The following is a 19141-nucleotide window of genomic DNA, read 5'->3' as shown; positions in this document are numbered from 1 at the left end:
TGCTTTCCAGAAAGCAGGGGTCTTTTAAGTGTTTTGTCCCTGTGGGCCTCATCCCAGGTGCACAGGCACAGGGGCCTACAAAGGGGATACTCATGGCACAGGGACCCACACAGACAAAAACTGCAAGAAGAATCAAGCAGCCACTCTGTGTAACAGCCTGTTCTGTCGCTTCCTGAAGCGGGACGGAACAGGTTGGAAACTGCTTCCTGAGAGCAAAAGGAACTGCAGTGGCTGGAGAATCCCTTCTGCTTTGCATCTGTTGTGGACAATTCAGACTGAAGTCCCGTTCGCTGGCTGCCCTGGCTCAGACCGCAGGTTCACCCAGACCAGAAGCAAGAAAGCACATCTCTGACAGCAGCAAACAAGCAGAAAGCCTAAAACCTGGCCAAATCCAAGTCTTGTTAATTTGTCACGGGACTTCAAACCTCTTCACACTTAACTCCTATTTGGAAGTACAAATCAGACCCCTTTTTTCCCTGCTCCACCCCCCCACCCCCCCACCCCCCCAAAAAAAAAAAAGAAAATGCACCAGGAAGCCTCAGAGAAGATCTGGCCAAGGACATCATAATGCATCTGCAGGTTGGAGCAACAGGGAACAACCACAGGCCAAATTCACTGATGGTGTGTAATTGAACACAAACACCCCCGGCTGCTGATCCCTGTGACTTCAAAGGAGTTGAATGTACTATATGCCAGCACTAAAACTCGGGTTCCATTAGCTATATGTTCACCATTTAAATGCAGTGGTCGTGTGGTGCACACACCAATTAAGAGTCCCCTAATGCTTGGGAGTACAAAGCTTTTTTTTTTTTTTTTGGAAGGGGTGGAAGGGAAGAGATCAGCTGGCTCAGGGGAATAGCAAAAGAGCCTTTCACTGCAAGGTCTCACGTTCAAATCTGTCACAGGCCAGCAGTAACAGATGGCCACTTCTGAAGGCTGTTCTGTAGCTTACATGAAATGAGGGATTGTCTCGGGCCACTGGTGGACAACTTATTGAAGCCACAAACACACCGCTGGTGGTTTCTGGCACAGACAGTAGAGAAACCAAGGGATTACATGGGTATGAACTAGCTGCTGCCTACCTGATCAAAGGCACCTCCTTCCTGGAGGGAACCGGGGCAAATTGCTGGCAGCTGATGGCTGCCACGGCCTGCGCAGTGTAGGAACCTCTGGCTGCACAAGCCTGGGTCTCTGTCTGAGACCACCTGCTTTAGATGTCGCTGGCTCTTTCAACTCATCAGCACTGTTCCCCATTCACTGAACTTCCCCTCAGACATGCTTCAGGCTTTGAAGATTAAAATCACAGGGGAAAATGGAGATAAGGAAGTTCAGGGATCTGCAGCAGCAAGGAGGCAAAGCCACAGGGAGGGAAAGTTTGCTATGATCTATAAGCTGGGTATGGGAATAACAAATAATACCATTATTAATTTTAAATCAACTCCAAGCTAGTGCTCCCTCAGTCTTTCCCTTCTCAGAGTCTGTGTCTTCTCCAGGGCACACTTTTAACTTTCTGTGGGCTGATGGCAAAAAGTCCACCAGTGACCAAGTGTCTCTGGTGGGGAAGGGAGTCCATGCGAGCAACCAGAAAGCGTTACCTACAGAGGAATTTGTACACATCAGGGAATAAATTAAGCCAAAGGATACAGGGGGTGGGAAGAACAAGTAAAATTCAGGCTTAGAAATGCCACCTCTGGCTTTGGAAAAGATTTGAGGAAACCACTTCAAGAGAAACTGCTTTTTTTTTTCTTCTTGGAACCTGTTTCGCAGCTTCATGTCAACTCACAGAAGCACGTGTGTGCACCTAACCTGGCAAGCATGTTTTGCTGCGATGGCTGGAGTGGCTTCAAACATACCAACCTGTAGATGGACTCATGCAGCGAAAGAGGAAGCAGCCTCCCACAGCAAGCAGAAGCCACTGTCCTGCTCTCATGTGCTGGCCTGCCAGGGTCTACAGTGAGGGGAAAATAGGGCGATTCCCCTGCAATCTTCCTGCACAGCTGTTTACTAGCTGCGGATTACTGCTGTCACATGAGCTGCTTTACAGCAAAGCCAAGCTGTCTTCATGAGCTGAGAAGGTCACTGGGAGACAGGGGCCGCCAGGGACAAACACACCACCCTCTACTGCAACTGTGAGTTACTTCCCAAAGGGATGCCAGGCAGCGAGCAAAGTGTTCCCGACTGATCAGAAGACAATGAAAAATGGTTTTACCTTCAAGCCTTCTGCACAGCTACCATTAGGACTCACCCAGTGAAAGGGGAGAGGAGGGATACCCCCAGGGCTCAGTCTCACGCTGTCCATTTACCAGGCTGCAGTCAAGGTGTTGGAAGGCTGGACAGTCCTTTCAGTGACAAATTTACCTTCTCTTCCTTGTGTGCCCACAGGCGAGGGCATCCCACCAACCTTTTGGACAAGTGTCACCAGCCAAGGGATGCCAAGGTAGAGTTGCATCTCCCCAGGCTCTCGTGCGACCTGCTGATGTCTCGAAGCATACACAAATCAATCCTATAGCAAGGAATGTTGTCCTCTTCAAACCCAAAATCTAACTGCTGAACATCAGGGCCAATGAGGAGGAACAAGTTTCACTTAGAAAAACAGAAGTCTGAAGGTCCAGTAAGGCCACTTGGAAAAATTAATTAAAACCTGCCATCTTCATCATTCTGCCATACACACGTCTGGTGGACAATGAAAACATTTCTGCAAGTGAGATCGCTCACAGACTCAGTGGTTGCAGGCCGGGGCTCTTTACTACGCCCCAGAGGCACAAGACAGATGGGGTTGTGCTTTTAGGCTTTAAAATCAGCCCCTGCTACGGAGATCCAATGAAGAGGATAAATAGAGCCACAGAATGATCCTCTAGACATGCTCGAAAAAAAAAAGCAACAGAGGAACTCAATAGGTCAAACCCTGCTAAGAAAGCAGCTAAGGCTTTTTTCAAAGAGGGGCAGAGCACTTTTTAAGACAAAGAAAACACACAGCCCCTTGAGCAGTTTGGAGAAGTCTACTCTGCATCACACACCTGGGAAGTGGGAACGCACAGTCTGAATTGGAGCATGGAGTAGGGGAGGCTGCGCCGAGAACAGAAAGTACAAATAGCTCCGCAAGGAGGAAACATTGGTCTAATTCACAAGACTATGAGCTTTATAAATGGAGAGACATGCAAACCATGCCTCGATGCACTGAAGAGCTGTACTTGGGGAAGCCCTAGCTTGTGGCTTAGCTTACAGGGTATTTCTCCTTCTAGTGGGGTGCCTGGCAGGGGGGAGAGTTCACAAACCCCATCTCATTTCATAAGATGCCTCACACAGTAACAACAGCTTGCTGGGATTTCAGCCAGCTTCCCATTTGGATCAGATTGCACCCTACGCCCACTGACAGCCATTAAGAGCCTGGAGCTCACAAACTGCCCTCGGGTCAGACAAGCCTCCATCCATTCAAAGCCCAGCAACATTTTCCACAGCTCTCCAGTGTACAGCAGGAGAGGGTGGCCTGATTCAGCCCAGCTCATAGCCACAAGGGTACCTGCTAGGGAAGGCAAGAACTGTACCCTGCTGTCATGAAACAGCAGATTGCAGCCCAGTTCTGCTGTGACATAGGGGTGCAGGGGGATTAGAAAGCCCCTCTCCATCTGCCCTGATTCAGTGTAATCAAAGGCTGCTCTTTCAATTCCCCAAGCCCCTGAATGGTGTAACGGGTAAAAGTGGTACAGCACAGGTAGGAAAAACAGCAATGACATCCCCAGCTTTGTCTGTGGTTGCATTACTCATCCATCACTACATAGATGGGGACGAACAGATGCTACTTCCCTGAGCAGGAAGCCAGCCACCTTGCAAGCTAAAATCTGCACTGAAAAAGGTGCTACAGCTGCTGCACAGCAGGGACCATTGCTCACCTTTATCTCCAGGCAGCAAGGCATCATTTGGAATCAGGTGCAGAAGAAACAATGCCCTACAACTCAAGACACAAGTCTTGCTTTGCTCTGGGAAGCAGCTTGCCATGCCAACGTGCAAGATCGCTGAGCTGAGACCTTTCATTTCAGATTACCTGGAGGAGCAGGAGAATGAGCAGAGATTATGCAAGCAGGATGAAGTTGTCCTTGGTTGTCTCCCATCTGCTGTTAAGCTGGAAGGTTTTCCAGAGATGGGCTACAACACCCAAAATCTCACAGGGCTCAAAAAGCTGAAGGGGGGCTGCCACACGCTCAGCATGTTTGAGTAAGCTGTTATTACAGGCAGAATCCACCACACATGAACTTTGTCCTGGGAGCACTGAGAAAGGAGCAGCAAACCAGAGGCTGATTTTGATCTTGGCTTAATCTACCATCCACCCAGTTCAACACTTACGGGTTTGAATGCTCAGATTCAGAGTTGGGCTCTGCCAGCATAGATGCGTCCAATAGAAATGGCAAAAAGCTGCCTTCCCCAGCCTGATGTTGTCTGTGGTCCTTTCCAGAGTACCACCGCCTTATTTGCAAAGGTGGCAGGAGCCCCATGAAGCAGCTCTGCTGGTATAGTTCTGCCAACCAAGCCTCTGACCTGGGTTAGGTTGGGCATGGAGGAGGAAGCCTGGAAAAGTGACTCACCAGCACCTGTGATGGGTCAGGAGAGTGATGCAGAGCTAGGCAGCTTCACAGAGCTGGTTTTCTGACTCCACCTGTGCCTTTTCTTTAGGCCAAGAGCTATAAATACAACAGCACCATGCTGAAAATCTGCAGCTTGTCAGGAAAGCACCTCCCTACCCCAACTTGGGGCCAAAGTACGGATCCTCAGACAGCGGCACTAATGAGGTCTGCTTGCAGACTACACAAAAATCTCCATCCGTTCCCATCCTAATTCCTGGACTAGAAACAGTAGCAAGTAAGGAAATGTTTGTCTATCCATTTCTGTGCTTCCATACATATTTAGGGAAACATGCTAAGTATATTGACTGCCGTTCCTTTCCTGCCTGTATTCAACCTCATCTCCTTTAGACAAAAGCTTGTCAAAGGATTAGAATACCCATCTCTTGCAGACACCCCAGAAACACTGCTGTAATCAAACAAACTGGTTTAGGTCCAAAGTCCTTCTCAAATGTCTAAGTCTTACAGTAAGCATGCATAGACATTAGGGAGATAAAAAACCCCACAATATACCATCAACAAGAAAACCCACCCCTCTCTCAAATAAAATCCTATACACTTCTCAATCACGCATTAGTTAAAATGAGGACTGTACTCCATAAAGGTGACCAGGCCTCTTCCTTCTCCTGCTCAATGTTCATCTTGGCTGAGCAAGCATGGAGTGGTGTAGAGCTGCCCATCCCCATCACCTTATGTAGACATCAGGTAGAATGCACCTTCTCCATAAGCAAGGGTGATCTCCAACTATCCAGTAAGCCGAAAGCCATATGCTCTGTCACCTCCAGATACCCCGATTCGGGGACGTTAGTATGAGTGGACCAGCAAAGCTCAGGACTTCAGTAACTTGGCTCTCAAAGCCAAGTCGTTGGGGACTTTGTCACCATAAATTGAAACAAATGCCTGGATTTTAATGTGAATGTTGGCAATAGTAAAGTCAAATGAAAAGTCTCATTAAGAGATGGAGAAAAGCAAGATCCAGTGAATAAAAATATATGCCACATACATCACTTCACCTGCCAAAAGGCTTGGCCTCTTTTCAGTAAGCATCCTGCACTAAGCAGCTCCTTCTGAAGCCACGTGGATTACTGAGGGACTGTGAGATGAAAACACAGAAGCGTGGACAAATATACAAATACATCAGTGGGCTTCAAATTCAGTCTAGAAACACAATGAATTACTAGTCAAGCAGCACATTCACTCAGAGTGTTACCAGCCAAATTGACTTATTACTCTTTTGTGATGAAGAGTTACCACGGGAAGGAAGCCCTATCTTGGGAAACTTGGGAAAGCAATAACCCTATGCAATGAGAAAATAGGGTCACTGCTGCAGAAGAGAAGCAGGAAAGCCATCCCACAAAGGCCCTTGTTAAAACACATCTCTGCAAGGAAGGCTATGGAAGACACCAACCCTGTCTGCTTCCTTAAACTCATGTTCATCTGCAGCCCAAGCCCATGCTGCAGCTAGGCCAGGGCATGGTGGGAACAGCACCTCCCACACCCAACACACTCGTGTTTCCATCCTTCCATGCATGAAGCAACCACATCCTTTTGCCTTCTCAGCCCTGAAGATCTGACCAGACATTCCTTAAAATCCACCTGCCTCAGGGAAGCTAGGCCTTTAAGGAAAGAAAAAAAAAAAAAAAAAAAAAAAACCAAGAAGAAAGTTTTCTTCCTGACTGCTGCCCCCAAAACAGCTGCATTTAGGCACTAGAGTGGATGCCCGTGTAAAACAATTGGGGTGCCTCAAATATGAAACTTCCCAACACAACAATTCAGAAGACAGATTGATGAACACAGTGTCAGTTGATCTGAATTTTCCATGAGAAATTCAAGATCAGCAGAAAGAAATTAAGCTTTCTGTTACGATTGCAAAGATGGGAACTGCTTTAGGTAGTAAGACCAGAACTGCTTTGAAGTATTGCAGCCATCAGGCAGCTTCTCTTTTCAAATTTATGGATAAAGAAGAAATCCTGCCCAGCCTGGAGTCTATACCAGTCCTGCTTCCTCTTCCAGACCAGAACAAAAGGGAACATATTGCAACTATGCTGAGAGAGGAGGGCTGCTGTCTATTTCTTTAAATGTAATGTTAATGCCTTGTAATCAGCTTTAATTTTTAAACAGACCCAGCCCTCCTGTCCATTTCCCCTAATTCAGGACACGTGGAAGGTAAATGGCCTATGCTTAAACCCGGACAGCATCAGCTGTGACAGCTGGAGAGCCTGTAAGTCTCAACTGCCTGATAACAGGAATGGATGTCAAAACTCACCAGGGGAGGGGAAACAGGGAGGGCAAGGGAGGTGCTCGAGATGCCGTAAGGTCACTGAGAAGCCAGGAGATAAGGCCAGACGGGGCATGGCTCATTTACTGGACTGAAACTCACTGAAACCAAAAGGACTCGAAGAAATGCTAGAAGCAATGAAACAGCAAAGGACTTGGCAGTGACTCCCCACCTCTAATGAAGTTGGCTTCTCTTTCAGGGTATTGCTAACACCATCACAAACATGCTGAGGAGGAAAGGTGAGCATGTTTTAGGGGACAGCAATAGATTAAGCCAGGAACTGAGCAAGTCCTGGTGTCTCCCCAGGATGCTGTTTTCTCTCTTTGCAATCTCAAAGGCATGTTTCAGAGCTAAAAAGCAACCTGTACTCTCTGTAAGACGTGGGACACAAAACGGGGGCACAAAACCACCCGGGAGGCTCTCCTCGTGCTCCTCTGACACTGCTGCCTTCACAAAAAGGAACGAGACCTGTGAGACATCATGAGAGCTCATCATATAAAAATGTTTTTCCCCAAGGAAATAGAATGACAGAGCCCATAAGCCTCCCCATCCCAAAAGCCAAACTACCCAGTTTGTACCTGCATCTCCATCAAGAGACTTATCAAGGTCACTCAACAAGCCAAGGGAAGCCCTAAAGCCAGCAGCACTCAAGTGCCGTGGCATCCACCTCCAGCCTCCTGCTCTACTCAAACCACCCAAACAAACTCTCGGTGCTGGGCTGTGCAAAGCTAGCTCCACATAACACAACTGCAGGCTGGTGTAGGTAGCACCTGGTTAGCTGGACCGAAGGGAAAATCTGGCTACCAATGCTGTACAAAAGGGACTTGTCTGAGCCACTATTTTTAGTCCCGGTTGGTGGGCAGACAAATCCTAATCAGCAGCAGCAGCCGCTTCGTCACCAGTTCCAAGATGTCAAACCAAAGCCGCCCAACACCCATGACAGCCCAGCATCAGAAGGACAGCCTGAGCTGACTGCACCGCCAGCGCCACCCGAGATTAGTGCCCAAGAATAATGTAGGACAGCAGCAAAAACCATGAGATCCATCGTGATGGGTTTAAAGCATCAAAGTCAGGAGAAATCATCTGTGCTGGCAAGGTTCAGCGCAAATGGAGCAGCAGTCTCAGGTCTTGGAAACACTTTGGCCCTCATTGTACTGGGAAAGACCTAGCAGCACCATGCTGACTGCTGGCATTAAACTTGTGGCTGGTGTCCCACAGTCCCAACATCGCATATTCCTTACTATCCGTGCTGAGGCTCCCCGGAAAGCCAGATGCTGACATGGAAAGGGTGCAGACGCAGAGATGGCTGAGCTGCACTGAAGTACCCCCTCTCTACAGGGCACATGTAGGGAACTGCACATACTTGACAAATAAGAAGCTTGTTTTAACTAAGGTTTATGCCAACATACTTAAGAGCACATCACAGCCCCGTTGCTGACAATAACTCATTTATGCACAGCAGTTAGTCCTCTAGGAAACACCTCTCCCTGTTCCTGGACCTGCTCAGCACATACAGCCAGAAACTCAAACTCATCCACTTCAGCTCTCCTTGCTGGCTGCCACCGGCCTCTCTTCTACCCTGTCATCTGAAATACATCTGCAAAAATTATTTTCCTTACTTCTCCTTCAGACTGGGATTAAATCATACCTGTTTCAGGGCAGCACTCCATCAAAAGAAAATCTGTTTCCACTGGTAAAACCCTAAAAAAAACCTGTCCACTTGGATGCAAGCAAACTGATCTGCACTTTGCCAAGTTGCTAGTGACTCATTTGGGTCCAACTTCCCAAGGAGATCCAACAGGAAAAAAAGTAATAATTTTTCTTTTAAGTGCTGACATTTGCAGCAGATCAGCCTCCAAGCCTCCCCCCATCTTTTTTTTTTTTTTCTCATGCAAAAAAGCCACCAGTTACCAGGGGATCAGTGTGCTGCACCTCCCTGTCCTGAGGCATCAAAAAGCAAGAACAGGCAGTTCCCTTCTCTGGGTTTGCCCAATGTATCTCCATTTGCTTTCACGCTCTCTAGGAGATGTGCACAGCCCAGAGAACAGCATCTCAACTCTTGCCTTCTCCTCCTGGACGTGTTTTCAACTGTAAACAGCCTACACAGAGCCGGACGGGACTGGCAACCACGCTTCAGGCCTGGAGGTGTCTCTGTTGCCGAGAGGAGGGTTCCCCATCTCCCATCTGCCCAGCTGAGGGTGGAGACAGGTTTCCACCTGACACCTTATTGATTTTGTGTGGGAAGCTCAGCAGCCTCACCCAGAGCTGAAGCCTTTTCAGCATGTAAACCACTCTTGATCTAGGAGTCACCAACTAGAACAGCTCTTCGGCGCAGCAAGCATCACCCTAAATGCCGCTATAGGCTTTTTATCCCATGCTAACTTGCAAAATACACTCCTGTACTAACGCCTTATTTCCTCTGTTTACGAAAGCAGAGAGCTTGCTAATCCCTCTCTGCCCACGTCAGAGTCCTAATGCTCTCCCCGAGCTTCCATCACAACTCGATAATCCTGGCTCACCCCCAGCCATAAGCATGGCTCCCTTTGGTTGTACGGAGAATTGGGTTTGGATATTTTGGATGACTAGTGGGGTACGGAGAAGGACAAGACACGTTGTAGTCTCTTAGTACCCACCTGTATGCTGCCACACCACCACCAGGTACATCAGTGCTCCCAGGAGCATCTCCAACAGTACAGGCAGGAATTATGTCAGTAAAATGTGCTTTGGGGCCAGGAAAAAGGGCAGCAGCTGCTGCACATGAAGACCATGGTTGACAAGCAAAGATCTATTGGATCTCTGGCTGTGCCTCACTCAGTTCTGTTAAATTAATTCCCTGGTCACAGCATGATTTCACATCTTCTACTTTTCAGCCTGGAGAAGAGAAGGCTCCAGAGAGATCTTACAGCAGCCTTCCAGTACCTAAAGGGGGCTTATAAGAAAGATGGGGAGGGACTTTTTACAAGGGCCTGTAGCAACAGGACAAGGGGTGATGGTTTTAAACTAAAAGAGGGCAGATTTAGACTAGCTATTAGAAATAAATTCTTTACTGTGAGGGTGGTGAGGCACTGGCACAGGCTGCCCAGAGAAGCTGTGGCTGCCCCATCCCTGGAAGTGTTCCAGGCCAGGTTGGATGGGGCTTGGAGCAACCTGGTCTAGTGGAAGGTGTCCCCGTCCACAGCAGGGGGGGTGGAACTACATGATCATTAAGTCCCTTTCAAACTAAACCATTCTATGATTCTCTTCCCCACACCAGCTCCTTCCACCATGCCTCCCTTCCATGCCATTTCAAACTGCAGCTGGAGCTTCAAGCATACCACCCCTCTCATCTTAAAATGCCCTTCAAAATGCCGCACACTGTGCAAAACTGCAATAACCCCAGGCTTGTGACGACACCAAGGGCATTAAACCAACCTTCCTTGGGCAGGGAGTCTGCTCTGTCCTTCACAGACAGCACTGCGCACTACTACAGCCCTGCGCAGGTACTGCTTAAGCAAAAGCTTCATCAATATTTAAAGATGAAGCCAGGAAGCCTGTAGCCCAAGCAGCTTTCAAGCCCCCGATCAGATCAATGTCAAACAAAAGGCTGCAGCATGAGGATGCTCCAGCGAGCAAGGCCCAGATTGCAGGCTGGCACCATCACCTCTCCTTCCCAATGCTGATCGAGTTTCTCTCCTCTGGCCACAGCGGGTTGGGACAGCTCCAGCACCAGCCCATCACATGGAGCTGCCCACAGCGCACACCAAAAGCAGCCCCAGAGCGCTGTTTCCTCTTACCAGAGCATTTCCAGTTTTCAGCCAGCTTCAGAAATTGGTGCTGCTACAATCCCCTTCACTTGCTTTGATGATTACTTTGCTTTAATGCCAGCCACTTAAGAGCAAAACATCTGAGGCTCAAACCATGGGGTCATCGGTTCCACCATCCCAACTCAGAGCAGATGCTTCAGAGTAGCAAGAAAACCGTAATGCACGTAGCTAGTTTGACACTGTACGGGAGCAGGAGATCTTATTTCCTTTAGCTATAAACGTAACTGATTGTAAGATTACCCACAACCCTTTCGCAGTTCAGCCACGCTCCTGGGCTCCCTACTCCCCCCAAGGACCGAATTCAGCCCTAGCTTCTGAGACATCAATGAAAATACAGAAGTTGCCTCTTTTTAGCTGCCTTGGTTCTCTTGTATCACTTAATTATTATTCAGATGCCAAAGAATGGATGGGGGAAATACCATATCAAGATAGAAACAAAACAATTAAAAAAGAGAATAATTATATCTAATGGCTAAAATCAGGAATTAAACACTTTAGCTGACCACAAGCAATTCTGGTAAACTACTCTCCCTTTCCTTAACAATAAGATTGGCATAGATTTATGTCCCTTGCAGGGAAAGTGGCATGGGTAAGGGATTGCAATCCCTAAGAAAGGGCCTACAGAAGGGTAAGAGCATTCCCAGAGAGAAGTGTTTATTGGAAAAATCAGCAAATTAAGACTTTGCAAGCAATCAGGAGCAGGGGGAATCTGCTGGTTAATACAATTATGGCTCTGGCAATCATTTTCCCCCCTCTCCTTCCTGCAACCAATTGCACTGAATCATTTCCCATTTCACCTCCTCCTGACAGAAGGGCATGCAGAGCTCTTTGCCCCCACTGCATAAAATAACCGAGCACCAGTGTCCAGAAGGATGCTTGCACTCATACCCTGAGCTTCAGGGTACAGAGAAAGCAGACAAATCCTCCACAACAGTGCCAATGCTGAAAATCCATCTGCTCTCCATCCCCAGACAGAGACAGTGGGAATGGATACCAACATCTCCTCCATCCCTAAGGGAGATATATTAGCTGGTTACGTAATAAAACTAACAGCATGGTGCTTCCAAGGACTACCACGCCGACAAAGCCCTTCCCCTTAATACCACTGGAGATTAGAGCAAATCGAAGAAGAGTGGAAACAAGGCAAGGGGCTGTGGGCGAGGTTTTGCACAGTAGAAAATGCTGCAGTCTCTCCCCTTAATGCACTCTAAATCCCATCTGATTTCCAACTCTGCTGCTAAAAAAAAGAAAAAAAAAGAAGGGGGGGGTAAGCCCCGCCTGCATTATAATTATATTAATGCTGGGTGAATGAGGTAGGGTGACTTAGGAAGGGTGTGGAGAGTTGTTTAGGGGAAGCATCCAGAGGAATCCAAACCATGAAAGCATTTTGGAAGCAGACCAAAAGGAGTCAGGGGTGCAGATCTGCTAAAGGATGCTAACGTGCTTTTACAAATCTGATTAGTTACTGGTTTTGAGCATCCAGGGTCAGATCCTTCCTTTGATAAACACACATCACTTATCCCCCTCATGCCCGGCTGCTGGCAAAGGAGAATACAACACAACCCTACTCTATTCTCTCAGAATCAGATGCATTCCCAGCTCTGAGTAGAGGGTTTTCACTTCATTTCTGCTCCCTCTTCAGGCTGGCTGACTCTACAGCAAGAGATGTCAAGTCGAATGCCCCAAGTAAAATTACTCTTCCCTCCACTGCCCGGTTTTCGCTGCACAAAAAATATTCATGTTTTAAACGAGCACATTCCCAATGCAATGAAGATTTTGATGGAAGTCAGAATCGAGGTCTCATTTAGCTAGATGTCTGCTTTACGTGCAAAGTGACAAGGCAAGAAGTCATCGCTCTGCCACCCAACTGCACATGCTTGTTTCCCCTTTGATAATAAGGCTTCAAATAGTACCATCCTCAAGGCGGCGTTTCTTTACAACTTCACACTTTGCATCCTTTTTGAGCTTATTTTGACACCCCCCCTTCCATTTAACTGAAATAATCACAAGTTTCATCTTTGAACTTGGAAAGCATGGTAAAGGCGTCAGGCAGAAGTACAGTGCAACTGGAGGCAGTGGATGAGCACCAACTAGACGTGTTCGTATGTTCCAGTATCATCTCTTGAACCAGTTTCTGTGAACATACTGTATTCACTATGAACTTAGTTTGAATAACTACAAAAGTCACCAGACTTGGCAGAAGATGCATCCAGATAATAGGTGAGAAACACTATGGAGAATCCCTAGAACTAAGTGATTGACTATGGTAGCAAGATGGAAAATAAAGCAGGAGGCAAACAAGCCAAGACTGACTGCTGAGGGATGACTGAAAGGTGTCACCCAAGCAGAAAAGCGACAGTTGCTCAAGAGCAGCCACTAAGCAAACCAAGAAAGTCTTGAGAAAGGAAGGAAATGAGTGGGTAATAAAATGCTGGTCATACTCTACCACTTCTCAGTGAAGTGTTTTGGAGATGAGGGGCACTGACTAGTTGTGTTAGTTGACTAAGTCTGGTCCTCCCTGTGGTAGGCACTGTACAGATACAGAGAGTGGGAAGCAGTTTTTCCCCAGAAAACTAAGGCTAAATAATAAGCTGGCAGAAAGAGGAAAAGAGCTCAGCCACCAACACTACGGAAGTAAACAAGAGGTTAGTGCTACCATTTTTTTCTGAGATTTTAAGTCACAACCTAGTTAGTCAGCATCTGCAGTGAGGGAGAATTATTTTACTAGTGAAAACCTGACATGTCAAGTAAAAGAGAGCAAAAACCCCCAGCTAAGAGCAAAGAAAAATACTCAGAAAAAGTAAAAACTTTCCGGCAGCCTTACCATTGGCATCTTGGACTCCAGTAAGTGCTCCTACCGCTGCTGCAGTTTCACCAGATAGAACAATCTGTCCTCCACCTTGAAGAGTGGCTTCAGCAAGCGTGGCTACTGCATGGGCAGCTGCTTCACTGCAGGCACAGGAAAGGAGAAAGAAGAATTAGGAGAACCAAACAAATAACGCCATTCCAGTAGCACCTATTTTAAGCAGGCACCATATGTCAAGAGAACAAATCCAGAAAGGAGGGATTCTTACTGGGCCCAGATGAAGTTATCCAGAGCAGAAAATCTACAGTGGAGGACAAATATGTGGGAAGAAGCTGCTCCTACTGGCTTTTTTCAGCTTGTAGGTCTCTTTAGTCAGAACATCCCTACATTCTTACCTTCACATTCCTTTGCTTGGGAACTTAAGTAAACCTTTTAGACAATCCAAGTAGTTATACCATGTGACTCCTAGCTGCCTCTGGTTTCTGGTACAAAACTCTTCTTTTGGCACTGTTATGTTCTGGGTCTTTACAGATTTGAGAGCTCTACCCTTCATTACTGTTTCTGCGAGTTCACATTGCAATGGAACAGGCCCAGAGGTTTACCATCACCAGGATCACATCAGCAGCTCTGTATTTAGCTAAGATGGAGTACTACTCCCCAGCCAAGTGGTTTAATAATTCTTTTTAATAAGTGATCAGTAGCTCAGCACAGTATTGTTAAATTTCTTCATACAAATGAGGTCAGACCAAAGGTCCCTCTCATGCAGCAACCCTGCTGTGAGAAAAGCCAGTATCAGATATTAGGAAGGAGTGTGTAAGATCCTTCCCTTCCTACACCCTCTCAGCTTCTGACAGTTAGCAGTGTATTGATTTCCTACATCAGTGACTGCATCTGGACCATCAGGTTTGATTTGTCTAATCCCCTCCGAAGCCCATTTATACCTTTTGCTTCCACAACACCCTGTAGCAATGAGTTCCACATTTAATTTGGTGCCATGTGAAGAAAAATTACATTATGGTACTTGAAAAACTACTGCCTCAGTCTGGCTGGGCAGGCCTTAAGTCTGATATTGTGAGAAACAGAAAATAACTGTTCCCTTTTTGTTTTCCTCACGATTTCATAGATTTCCAGTAATCTCTTTCCCAAGCCAAAGAGCCATAGTCCACTTACTGTGCAAGGACTCTTCCTGGCTTCTGATCACTCTTGTCCTATCCAGATTTTTTCTAATGTAAGACATCTATTTGCTGGGGATGACCATTTCTCACACTATTCAGGACATAGACACACCATGAGTTAGTCCAGGGGTCTAATCCTGGCTGGTTCACTATGCCTTTCCCTATAATTCCTATATTCAACTTACTCTCTTGATAATATCTTCTCAGCAGTGATAAAACATTCCTGGAGGACAGTCCACCAGATGCTTTCTGAATGGTAACTGGTAGCATACAGTTCCTCATTGGATACACAGAGCCGTTATTTCTTTGTATGTGTATCACTTGGCATTCGTTGACATCATATTTGACTGTGCAACCAAATGGCAAATAAGAGTGCTGTGAGAATCCTTCAGCAGCTGTCCAAATTTCTCCAGACCTGTTGGATTAGCCACTTCCGGTGACCAACTGCTAGTCAACAAATTATTCCAAAGCCACCTCCTTCCTGCAGCTGAATCTCCCACCATTTCTACCTTAAACTAAAAAAGTAGGTATTTTCTTTAGCTTCCCCTAGGATGCTCTTTCTTAACTGCCATGCTCATTCTTTGGTAGTCAACGGACTCAAATATTTTCAAAGTACTTCCTATTCGTTCTTTCTCTTTCCTAATTTCCTGCTTAGATGCTGTATTCTTTATTCACTCAGGATGTATTTTCATTTCTAAATAGCACTTCTGTCTCTTAGAGTAGCTCTTAAACACTGTTAGTGAACCAGAGTAGTTTGTTGTTCTGCTTTCTTACTCCCTTTGATCTCTCTTCTGAACCTGCAGCTACATGAAGGCAGTTACACTGCAGGAAGGGCAACTACAACACAGCAAACCTGGGGTAAGCACACATTTATTGGTGTAACCCTGTTTCCGACTTCACACAGCACTTACTTGAATCCACTTTCAAGGGCAATTGAGCATTCTAATAATCTGTTACAGTTCCATCCCTGAAAATACTAATGATCTGTGGCATAAAAGCTTTTTCCAGTTACAGTGTGCTCCATAAACATTAACTGGTTCAAATCAATGAATTAATGGCCCACCTCCACTTCATCCTATTTTACTAGAAGGCCTAATACCTCCCATCCTCAAACCTGACAGAGGTTGCATCATCCGTTATGCCATGCTATTGGCAGGCGTACTGCTCTACATGGGGCTGTGAAAGACTGCGCTCAGCCAGCAGCCATTGGAACAAGATTTAGATGGCAGCTTTCAGCTAAATTAGGCATAAAGTTTCCAGAGCTAGGATAAGCCACCAGCTTTCAAGGACCAGAGCCTTGCTGAGATCTTCTTACAGGCAGGGGAAAGATGGCAGTCACAAAATCACAGAATGGTTTGGAAGGAATCTTAAAGACCATCTAGTTCCACCCCCCCTGCCAGGGGCAAGGACACCTTCCACTAGACCAGGTTGCTTCAAGCCCTGTCCAACCTCGCCTTGAGCACCCCCAGGGATGGGGCAGCCACAGCTTCTCTGGGCAGCCTGTGCCAGTGCCTCACCACCCTCATAGTGGGGAAGAAGTTCTACAGCTAAAAGCTACAAGGAGCATTTCGTGGCAAAGGACAAAGTACACCTCTTCCATGTGGAAGGGTGTTGGAAGGCAGTCACCTAGAAAGGTCTCCAGCGCTACCATGGTCAGCAGACAAAGAGGGTGACAAGCTGGGAAATAAAACATGAGGCCTCTCATTTCCACTGCAATGCTGCTACAGGCTTCGCATCGCTCCTGAACTACAAGCTATTTGAACAGACTTATCATAGGGCTTTCCTGGGTATAAACTGAGCTGATCCTGTCTTGAGGCACAGTAGAGACTAAATGACTTGTTGAAGGCTCTTCCGTTCATATTTTCTAGGAGTTCTAACAACACTTCTTTTTATTATGGAATCTGAATTTCTTAAGTTAATACAGGAAAAGGAACAGCTTTGTGACCTTAAGAGCTAAAAGCTAGTAGCAATGGGATGAAATTAACATGGAAAGCCCACGATGTTCTACTCCAGAAAAACTTCTGATAAAACAATAAAATAGAAAAATCTATTGCCTGGAAATGTGCAGGATAAAATCCTGCAAGTCAGTTTTTGGGAGAAGGGCCTTTTTCCTGCAATTCCATGCCTAGTTACTTCAGCTGTTCTTACAGTGCCGTACAAAGATCACTTGTTTATAAAAGGCAATTTTACAGTGAAACTGCTAGTAAAAAAACCCTACTTAACCAACCTTGTGTGGTAGCAGAAAAGAACTTATCTGATGGTCCTGAATCTGGACCACAAAGAGAATAAACAGTTCTAGGCGTGTTTGTGCTTCAGTTGTGACAGCAATTTGGAAACAAGCTGTTGAAAGCCCCTGCGATTAAAGTGGGTCCTTTAGCAATTTGTGTATACAACAAGGTATTGAAGCTTTACTCCAACCATCAGCAGTGTGGACTTGTGCCTTGTCCTGACCCATGGCTGCTCAGTCAACAGCCTCTAGGCCAGAATCCTGATTCAGATGAGGAAAATATGTCTACACCTCAGCAGTGTGAAGCCTCCCATGCTGTTGGGGCTGATGCCATGTTTCCTACAGTTCTTCTGCTCTCTCAGGGTGCAGCTGTGGTGTGCCACAGCCATTTCCAGTTTTTAAGAAGCAAAGGTTAAGCAACTCACCAGAGCCAAGCAAAGATACTGCTTCCTGCTACACGGACCTGTAGAGAACTATACTGCAGATTTTGGTAACCTCAATAGAATAAAAAAAAAAATAAAAAAAAAAAATCTAACAGAGCTCATTCCAAGCCGAAGAGGCAGCATTACTACTGCAGCTCATTCACCTTCTATTTCAGAAACACATTTGGGAGAAACCCCAAGAACACTGGCCTTGGGAGGAGATTTTTATTCCTGAAGAGAGATCATACTCAACAACAGGGAAATTCAGCCTTAGCATTTTAGTAAGAAACCATTATTAATATTGAGGGAGACCCAGACCAGCAAACTTAAAAGGTGCTATTAGCACATCACAACTCTTGCTTTCTTCACAAGCTCGGTTCTGTAACTGGACCCTTGCTGTACAAATAAGATCATTTAGAGGGGACAGTTACTACCCATCTTTTCTTCTTTCAGGAAATTACCATGTCAGTGGTGTTCTGTGGTTACAGCAGAAATCAGGAACTGTCCTGCAGAGACCTGGACGCTGGCTGATGTAGGAATTTGTTATGGGAAGAAGCAGCCTCTACTGGGACTGTACAGAGTGATCTTTGCACCATTAGAGTGAAAACCTGGAAGGAAATGTCATGCATGCATGCTTCAAGCCTTCGTCTCTCACCCATACCTGTTGAGTGCCATGGTAACAGTTGCTCCTTGTTGCATCTCCTGAGATGCTGCCACTGCTGCTTCTGCTAATGATGCCACCGCCTGCGTGGCCTCTGATGCCTGCGTTGTCTGGATAGTCATCTCACCCCCCTGTAGCGTTGCCCAGTTCTGCTCCACCTATGGGGAAAAACAAAAAGAAAGGCTCTAGGATTGGATGTCATCCCATGAATGGACGGCTGCTTCCTAAAACAAAAAGAGCCAAATTTCAAGAGGTCTGTGCAGACTCCTGCACATGCTCTGACTTTGAGAGATAGGTAAAAGAGGGAGGAATCCTGGGATCCACCTGACATTGCTGGACACTACAACCCTCTATCAGCCATGAGTGAGTTTCTAAAGTCAGCTCATGATTTTAGTTGCTGTTCTCCATATGTTCAACTTCCGAACAAGAAATCTAGTTTTCTCATGCACATGGAAAGTGCACCCCATAAACATCCATGAATCCCCTCAACCTCCCAGAAATCCCTCTCCACAACAAAACAGGACAGCGATGATCGTTGTCGTACTTGTATCACTGCCTGCCAACCAGCCTGGGCAGTTTATTAAGTAGCTGCATTTCCGCAGTGTTAGAACCCCAGTGCGGACAACATCCTCCCATGGAAATCGCCTGCGCTTATCTCACTGTTTCTACTTGTCTGCACCCATCTGCTGTCATTCGAGGGAGCAGTCCATGTTTTACTTGTACAGCACTTGTGAACTCAGATGGGTTTGAGCCAACTGGAATTGGAATTTCTTTGTGCTGCAGCAATATATTTTAAAAGAAGATGGCAGATGGAAAGTACTCTGTTCATATATCTCAGGTACTTTCAATTCCCTTACTTCAGACCTTCACATAAATAGGTTGCATATTACTTGAAGTTCACCCAGTCTCAGTTGCTCATTTTCCACCTAACCCACATTTCTCCACTTGCGACTTCGCAGCTCATGAGATAATGAGTGTATGGCCACAAAATCCACCAGGATGTGAATTAGAAATATGCATTGGACAAAAACAACTAAAGAAATGGAGGATGAAGGCCCATCAGCTGACAAATCCTACTGGCTGCTTTGCAAGATGAAGATCTTCCCCCACCCCGCCATCACTATTCTCATCCCCATAAACATTTTAGGCCACT

The 19141-nt window shown here is 46.3% G+C and overlaps 1 protein-coding gene across 6 annotated transcripts in view; it reads right to left on the bottom strand.

Annotated features, from left to right (window-relative positions):
- The window catches only part of NRF1 (nuclear respiratory factor 1), a 73663-nt gene that overhangs the window by 15916 nt on the left and 38606 nt on the right, over positions 1–19141 (bottom strand). For all 6 annotated transcript variants that reach the window (XR_005104365.1, XR_005104366.1, XM_037388332.1 and 3 more), the window contains 2 exons: positions 17989–18146; positions 13522–13646 (listed from right to left, as the gene is read on the bottom strand). Coding sequence is in view for 4 of the 6 variants with exons in the window: in XM_037388332.1 (XP_037244229.1) it covers positions 13522–13646; positions 17989–18146 (283 nt within the window). In the remaining 2 variants the exon portion in view is untranslated. The remainder of the gene's footprint in view (positions 1–13521; positions 13647–17988; positions 18147–19141) is intronic.

Source organism: Falco rusticolus, chromosome 5 (genome assembly GCF_015220075.1).
Source record: "Falco rusticolus isolate bFalRus1 chromosome 5, bFalRus1.pri, whole genome shotgun sequence".
In the NCBI taxonomy this organism is placed as follows: Eukaryota; Metazoa; Chordata; class Aves; order Falconiformes; family Falconidae; genus Falco; species Falco rusticolus.
Note: the sequence above shows the minus strand (reverse complement) of the source record. Positions and strands in the feature narration are given on the sequence as shown.